This window comes from Sebastes fasciatus, chromosome 4 (assembly GCF_043250625.1).
Source record: "Sebastes fasciatus isolate fSebFas1 chromosome 4, fSebFas1.pri, whole genome shotgun sequence".
Taxonomy (NCBI): domain Eukaryota; kingdom Metazoa; phylum Chordata; class Actinopteri; order Perciformes; family Sebastidae; genus Sebastes; species Sebastes fasciatus.
Genome location: NC_133798.1, coordinates 30542132 through 30550741, shown reverse-complemented (window position 1 = coordinate 30550741; position 8610 = coordinate 30542132). Strand labels below are relative to the sequence as shown.

General features: G+C 42.8%; 1 protein-coding gene across 1 annotated transcript; it reads right to left on the bottom strand.

The window, feature by feature from the left end:
- Positions 1-733: 733 nt before the first annotated feature.
- LOC141766582 (hyaluronidase PH-20-like) lies at positions 734-4699 on the bottom strand. Its single transcript, XM_074633545.1, has 4 exons — positions 4547-4699; positions 2869-3870; positions 1285-1374; positions 734-1206 (listed from the first exon to the last, which is right to left on the bottom strand). Exons 1-4 carry the CDS (start codon positions 4556-4558, stop codon positions 799-801), a joined length of 1512 nt encoding a protein of 503 aa, XP_074489646.1. The 5' UTR covers positions 4559-4699; the 3' UTR covers positions 734-798.
- Between the last annotated feature and the right edge of the window lie 3911 nt (positions 4700-8610).

Here is an 8610-nt window from a genome sequence, read left to right as displayed (position 1 = left end):
ACAAAGTAAGAGCGCGTATGAGGACGGGGCTGTGTATGAGAGAAAAAAAGAGTACGGTGCTGCTGTGTAACTGAAGGCGATAGACATGGATCAGTGCAGAGTTTTTTTAAACGATAACAGAGTTTGTCTCAGGGAAGAAGACACGACTGCAGAAAAACTAACTTCGGTAAAGTTGGAAAGATATTGACAGATTTGAACTTCCCGGATCAATAACTCATAACTTAAACGTTGTTAAAACATAAACGAGGGGCTCTTTCTAACCGTAGTGAGGTAGACAACAAGCTACAACCTAATTTTAATCAAAACGAGCTGTCCTCCGAGCTGGACACATAACATTGGTCTCTATGTTTGCATAATTTTGGTGAATTGTTAATAGGAAAAATATTATATTATCTTATATATTGTTTTTAGAAATAGAAAATGAAAATCAACCCGATTTTTAAGTCTAGTTCATCCCTTTTTGACCCTCATTTTTAGTTTTTTAATATCCGTACACTGACCGGGCTCCCATCTTGCTTACTGCTGCTTTAAAGGGATGTGCCAAAACCTTATGTTGAGACTTTATATTATTAATAATAATGATCTTATAAACTTTGTTTTAGTTTAAAACAAGCATAGTCAAAAAGGAAGTTGTGTGAATGAGGCTGAGCGATTTGGAGAAAGTCAATAAAGAAATTTATGAAAAATGCAGGTAAAAACAGTCAGAAATAACAAACCAACTAACAGGCTGCAATAATAGTAGTAGTGTCCTTTATTTGCCTTCAATCACACGTCCTGTGTCAGCTTTGTGTTATTACTTTACTTCCACATCACGACATACATCAGACAGATCAGTCTCATCATCAGCAGGAGAGGCTGGGGCCCGTGAGCACCTCCACTCTTCGTGGGGGCGGTTTTGTTTAAAAGCATAACCGATCGACACGGCCCCTTGCTGTAGCACATGCAGTTGAAATTGAGGTCGAACTCGTTGACGTCATCCTGCGATAGGCTGCCACTCACAGTCAGCGGGCCGCCTATGTTTTGCCTCTCGATCAGGTAGTTGCGCGAGTCGAGGTGGAGGTAGACGTCTGTTGTTAGGTTCTTCCTCATGCAGCGACCTCGGCCCTGGCAGAGCGCCTTGCTGCAGAGTTGCGTTGCCGTGGTGACGTTAAGGATGTACGGGTTCATGACGTCTCTCAGGTGATCTCGAGCAGCTGTGCACGTCTCCTGCAGCGATATTAAGTCAATTAGCGGTTAAGTTGCAAATAAGTTCCCAGAAAACCCCTGAGTGATGCTACTTTATACCGGTCTTCTAACGAGGCTCATGTCTCCCCAGGAAATGACGCTGGCGGCGCCGAGAGCAGCAGCTTCTCCGATGGTTTTCACCAGATCCTCCTGCAAAAAAAATGACAGCCAGCCAATCAGAAAAGGGCAGGACTTCCACTGTTGTGTTCATAATTGAACAGCAAAATCAAAAGTAACCAACGTATGAAAACTGCAAACCTTTAAGACGGCTAATTTTTTCTGTTTCGTTTTTTGAATTTTCACAGAAAAATAAGCACTTTTTTTTAAAACAATAATGACCCGATTTCTTGATAACATTGATCTTAAGATCTTAAGTGTTTTCCAAGAGAGTTTTTTACAAACTCTCGTGAATTTTTGCATTTGTTTCCCAAAGAAGTACTTTACAAAGTAGTAAACACAGTCATAGGATTACAAAGTACTGTAGTAATCCTATCTCTAAATATTATTAGAAGTGTGTGACATTATGGAGAAAGTCTCGCTCAAGGAGAAGTCTCGTTGTGAAATCTAGCAAAGTGACGTGTTGCCGGAAGACAACGGTGGAATAGTGGACTACATCCATGGTGGAAGCGTGAGTTTCTTAAGCCATTGTTAAAAAAACAAGCCCACAATATTTGCTAGCCAGCATTAACTAACGTGTTCAGAGAATCTTTAGCCTCTACTTAACGCTCCGCCCACAAAATACATCATCATGTTTACTAACAGAAAAAGGGTCTATATGCCTCAAGCGCTACATTAGGAAAGCAGCAGACGCCAGAAAGAGCAACTCCTTCTCCCCGCAGCATTTAAACAGCCTCTACATGCAGACTGGGCAGAAAACCTAACTAAAGCATTGGGAGGTTTATAGTGAAAGATATGCAGCCCTGCGCAGTCGTGTAGGACGCTGGATTTCAGCATATGATTAACGTAACGTTACTTGAGCCGCGCTATACACTTAAGCAACACAGTAATTCCAGCAGCACAATCCCTGTAATGTGTTTTATATGTATTCATTATTTCTAAATAACACAGTGGCACAGAAATCCAACCGTATTCCTTTCCAAATACTGCACTTTTTGAGTGGAAAAACTAATCTTTCAATTAAGAGCTGATAATCAGGGAATTGAGACATGTGTTAAACTGTTCTTTTTGTTTTTTTAGTATAGTTCTGGTTGAGCTTATGCTTCAATTTATGTTGATGGCCTTAGTCTATAATAACATCATATTTATATGAAAATAAAAAAGCTGCATTTTTTGTTTTCACTAATTACTGTAGAAGACCTGTTCTTTCAATTAAGATTTGACAATGAAGAAGTGTTTATGTTCCTTATGTAATCCATACTTTTGTTAAGTCAAACATTTGTTAACTTATTTTTGCCAAATAAATGAAAAGCATGTTGAAATCAGAACATGACCTCCTCGCTGTAACATAAATGAACCGAACCGAACTGAACCGAAAACGGTGGAATGAACCGAACCGTGAATTTTGTGAACCGTTCCACCCCTAGAGACCAGTATTTGACATACACATGTATAGTATATAACATACATTGTGTCTAAAGGTGACATAAAGGTGTGTCTTTTTGAGCGATGACAGGTGTGTCTGACCTCTGACATGTAGTTGTTGACGGCATTCTTGTACACAGGGCGGATGTAGGCGTGGATGGGGATGGAGTAGGATTCGTCGACGAGCTTCGACACCCTTATGGTCTCCTGCATACGATGCCGGATGAACCACAGGGCCTGCTCCGTGTTATTGAGTTTCAGCTCCAGGTAGAGGGATGGATAGAGTGCCGTGCACTCTCTCCAGAGCCACTTCAGTCTGTCGTTCCTTAACTTCTCGCGGTCGGGACACTCTCCGGTGAATTTGTCAAAGTTCTTGTTGAAGCCGTAATTGTAGCAATCGGGGAACAGGTAGTAGCCCCAGAGTCTTTTGGGCCTCAGCTTCTTCCCGATGCGGAGGGAATCGATAAAGTACCTTTTGCCTGCAACTTCGAACTCCTCTATCGCAAGGGCCGTCGTCTCCGCAGGGGACAACGACGCGTTTCTCTTCATGACCAGTTCGATGGATTTATCTCTGTAGATTCTTTTATTGCCCCAGTTTCGGATCCACAGTGGCCTCCACTCCTCAAAGTCAAGCACAGCTAAGCCCTCCTGGTTGAAAGGGATGTATTTTTTGATGAAGTAATCGGCATCATAGTGGTGATCCTCCACCTTTAACAGCTGCGGCAGGCCGCCGTTATGTTCTTTGTTGGTGCCATGTTCATAGTAAGGGAATCTGCCGAAGCGGTTGATGTAGAATAGGCTGACGGTCTGGTTGGTCTCCCGCTTCATCGTGCTGCTAATGATGTGGAAGTGGGATAGGTCGAGTGGCAATTTGTGGTGGATTTCGCAGAACTCAGTCGGGGCGTTCCAAATTAACAGGAAAGGGTGGCCGGGAGAGAGGGGAGGGTCCGTAAACAGGTACTTCTCCCGGTCCTTCTTCTGGTCCGTCTTCTGGTCCATCTTCAGGGCCCATCCGGACCACATCAGGGCCAACATGGTGATGAAGATGGAGAAGAAATGTTGGTAATTGGGCAGCTTGAGTTTGTTCATTTTTGAAACTGTAATCTGTGAGGAAAAGGAGACAGAAACACAAATTAGAAAAATTAGGAGGTCAGAATGAGTTCCTGTTGTGCTCAGCCTCAGCTTTTCGCTAACTAAATGAACATGTTTTACTTTTGTATGGCACTTTTTTTCACTGATGTTGCAATGAACGACTAATTGACTTTCACTTCTTAGCTATTTCCGTTTTTGTCTGGGGGCTGGAGTCGTTGTGTCGAAGTCCAGCCCACGCACCCGCCCAAGCCAATCGCGAGCTAAGCACGGCTTGTTAGCGCGAGCTGCCTAGTTGCTACGTTAGCACCACAGTAGCTGTTTGTCGAGAAAGACACGACTAACCACAATATCTCAAAATATCCAAACCAAAAACCAAAATGCACTGAATTCAGGTGAAGAAGAACCTTATTTTAAGTCTTATTTTGATGCAAAGATTTGTACATTTGCAGGAATGTAGCACAACATGGAAGTGAGAGCAGGGAGCTGTTTATTTAAATGTGAAAGTGCAATAACAAATATTTCGTCCATAAAATCAATGCATAGTCATGATAAATAATTGTTATCTCAATATTGAACAAAACAATCGTGATTATCATTTTGACCATAATCATGCAGCCCTACTGTAAGTGAAAATAGTTCATTTCAGACCCTGATACAGTCTATGCCTCACACCTGTTCTACAGCTTACCTGGTTCAACATCAGGGAACCGAGAAAGACGCTTGTGAAGTCCCAGATCTAGCAACGAAGGAAATCAGCAGCAGGCCTTAAAATGAATGTCACTGTTAGATGTTTTTACAAATGTACATTTAAATGTTGCATTCTGACAAGTAGAATGTTTTGTTGCTATACATATCAAGCTCATATCTCTCCATTTTTTACGTTATGAATGAGTTGCATTGAAAATAGATGAATATGGTTTTAAAAATAAACATTCTACGTTGGTTGAAGTTTATTTCCTGCAGAATTGAGCAGCTGAAGGAGCCTAAGCTTTGAGCCAGCTGTTCAGCTGTTACCTGAAAAACAACCATTTGTGTTTGTCAGCTGATCATAATTGTAAATCTCAGCCAGTTTTCCTGCTGTATTCACAAACATTACATATTTATATTGATCACAACAATGTGTCCTTGAGTACTGATCGCTTTAATTTTTGAAGTGACATTTTTTTACTTGTCTTGTAACCCTTTACTATAGTTTGTCGGTTTCAGGGCTCCATTTCTCCCCCAGTTTCCTACAGTAGACTGATGTTTTGGTGTGACCCACATATTTCTTTTCTTTTTCAGTCCAGCAGATAAAATGAACCTTCAGTTCAAGTTTAAACATGCAGTTGGAACGTTTCTCATATGACAGCAGTGAAAAGGCACCACATGTCCTGACTTCAGGTACGATTTATGTGTTTTAATATGAAGACAAATGACAGTAGTTGTTGAGGTATGAAAACTCAGCAGCCTCTTTTCTTTATTGTTCTCAGTTCATGGTAGCAATAAACCAAGCTGTTAAAATTTGGATCAAATTGATTAGTGCAGCTTTAAGACCTAACTGCTTTCGAGTTTCCATTAAAGGAATAGTTCAACATTTTGGGAAATGCGCTTATTTGCTTTCTTGCCAAGCGTTAAAGCCGTTTCTCACCAGTGAATTTGAAAATGAATTTTCCGCATTGACAACTATGCACACCGGGTCTGGTGCAAATTATCTGCGTTTCTGTGTTCCATTTCCGTCAATGAGGTCCAATGTAGTCCTAAATAGTGCCGTGTCCACTCCACAAAACAGAAACCTATCCAGACAGAGAATGTCTAAGGGCCTAACGTCAACGAGCCTACACTATCCATAAACTAATCGGACCCCAAATGTGATGCTAACGCTAGCTGTTGTTGCTAGATTAACAAGTGCATATATCAGCTACATCACTAGGGCTGGGACGATTTAACTATCTCCCGATTTGATACGATACTTGGGTGCTGATTCGATATGTATTGCGATTTTTAAGTATTGCGATTCGATATTATGATTTATTACGATTTTCCTCACTGGCAAAACAAGGCTTGTCATCATTGAAGGCCATCTCAATGCAGGGAGATATTGGGATGAGATTCTGCGGCCAGTGGCGATCCCATATCTCCACAATCTGCGACATAACTTCATCCTCCAAGAAACAACGCTCACCCCCACAGAGCCAGGGTTATCACAGACTACCTCCACAATGTGGGAGTAGAGAGAATGGAACGGCCTGCCGATAGTCCACACCTCAACCCAATTCAACACTTGTAGGATCAGCTTGGGCGTGCTGTACATGTTAGAGTGAGTGTTAGGCTGACCTGCAATGAATCCTGGTTGAGGAATGGAACGCCATCCCACAGCAACGTGTGACCAGGTTGGTGACCAGCATGAGGAGGAGGTGATGATTTTTATTTTTCTAATCAGATTTAATTGGCTTTTCCTTGTCGTTTCCACAGAGCTCAGTGTATCAACCGGAACTGGAAGTTCATTCATTCCTATGGCAACTTCCGTCTCCGTGCTAAACGAGGTGATGGGGTAACGGTAGCTCTTGAGCAGTGGTCTCAAACTCAATTTACCTGGGGGCCGCTGGAGGCAGAGTCTGGGTGAGGCTGGGCCGCATCAGGTATTCCACAAAAAAAGCTTTGTTAAAAAAAAAAACAATCTTCTCAAACGTCATTATTAACAGTTCTTTAACTTGAATGGGTTCTTCTGAACATGAACTGTCCTGAACATTAATGGAACATTGAAGAACATGAACGGTTCTTCTGAACATGGCCTCTATTGCGTCTCCCACTTTTCCTGAAATTGTCTGTGCTCGTCACCAACCTTTCTCTTCACTGCAGGCTTTGAAAAAGACATGATTGGGGCTGTGTGACAAGATATATATTCATTCCACTTGGTGTCACTCCGCAATAAAGTTGTGCCTGCTGTGTTTGTGTTGCTCTGCAATTACACCACCAAACCGCTAGTTGGCGGCGGCGTCTCTATGAGTTTCCTTCTTCTTCTTGTACTACAAACAGAAACTGAGGGAGTTGGAGCTAATAACTGTTGAACCACAGAACTTTTACTGACATTACTGCAACGCCGAAAAGAGAAAATATATCTGAGTGGATTTGTGTGAACAAACATTGAAAAGATGGAGGCAGAGAGAAGTAGAACTTTCTGTGGTTGTCCGGGGTCCTGGCCGCTCAGCATCGCTGAGAGACTGGACCAATCACAGCTGTTGCGGTCTGCGTCGCCGCGACGTGTAGTTACATTTCTGGAGAGGTGCACGTCAGGCTACGGCGTCGATTCAACGCAGAAGTATAAATCAAGCTTTAATCAAGCTTATGCGATGTTACACGGGCGCCGCCACAGTTGTTGTGAAATGTTTCTCTGCTTGCATCAAGCCCGGCCGATTGCCCGTCCCCGGGAGCCATATACCCCACTGTGATGGGTAGGTTCGTTCAGCTCGGGCTCGCGCAACAAAGGGACCTTCAACGGCAAACTGCCATTCACATAAAACTCGCGGGCTGAGGGCGCCTGGTTAGCTCAGTTGGTAGAGCGGGCGCCCATGTAACAAGACTTTGTCCTGACCGCGGCGGCCCGGGTTCGAATCCGGCCTGTGGCCCTTTCCGCATCCACTCTCTCTCTCTCCCCTTTCCAAGACTCTATCCACTGTCCTGTCAATAAAAATGAAAAAATGCCCCCAAAAAAAACTTTATAAAAAACTTTATAAAAAAAAAAAAAATTTGCGGGCCGCACTAACATTAAACTTTCATATCAAGGTGGGGGCCACAAAATATCGTCTTGCGGGCCGCAATTGGCCCGCGGGCCGCGAGTTTGAGACCCCTGCTCTTGAGGGTGCAATTCAGAAGTCGTACAGGAAAAGTTTGTATTTATGTCTGAGATTGTCAGTTAGAGAATCTGCCAGAGGACATGTTTTGGAGAGTCATAGATAATTGCTACCTGTGATGTAACCTGTATGAGGCCGCTCGTTAATTAGTGAGTGGTTAATTAGTGAGTGGTGAGTGGTTAATTAGTGAGTGGTGAGTGGTTAATTAGTGAGTGGTTGGATAGTAGGGTGAACTAGAAAATTTCGCAAGAAATGTTGACCAGTGTGCCTGGTGCTGGGGGGGCAGAAAGCATCTTAAAACAGGTCAGACTGATTTTGTAAAAAACAACACAGTTTCTTGTTAACATACAGAAAGAGTTAGGGGCTTTTATTTTGAAAAACTAGGTGAATCCCTAGTTTCCTGTTGTCATACAATGAGAGTTGAGGGCTTTTATTTTGTAAAGCAAGTGTCATTGTGAGCTTCCTGTTAAGATACAGTTACTCTATGGTGCTTTTATTATGACGGGTTGTGTGTGTGTGTGTGTGTGTGTGTGTTAGTCAGCCTGCACTGATTGGCTAAAGTGAATCAGCTGTCTAGCAGCAATCAAAAGTTGCCATGGTGATTGGCCACTGCTGCAGTGGGGCAGTTTATAATAGGAGTTAACTAGAGATGTACATGTCACGAAAGTCCTTCTACGACAGAAACCGTGACTCCTATCGCTTAGATTGTTCATGAGACCAGTTAGGAGTCTCTGATGAACAAATGGTGCGACATTTGGGTCTGTAGTGTCAAAAATGTGACCTCGGCGGCAGTTTCATAAAGTAGTAACTTTTTTCTCTGATCCAAAAAATTCTTTGAAATTTTATATGGGCCCCTATGGGAGCTCAGCCTGGAGTTGCTGTCACTTCCAGGCATGTATAGCCAAATATGTAAGTCAGACTG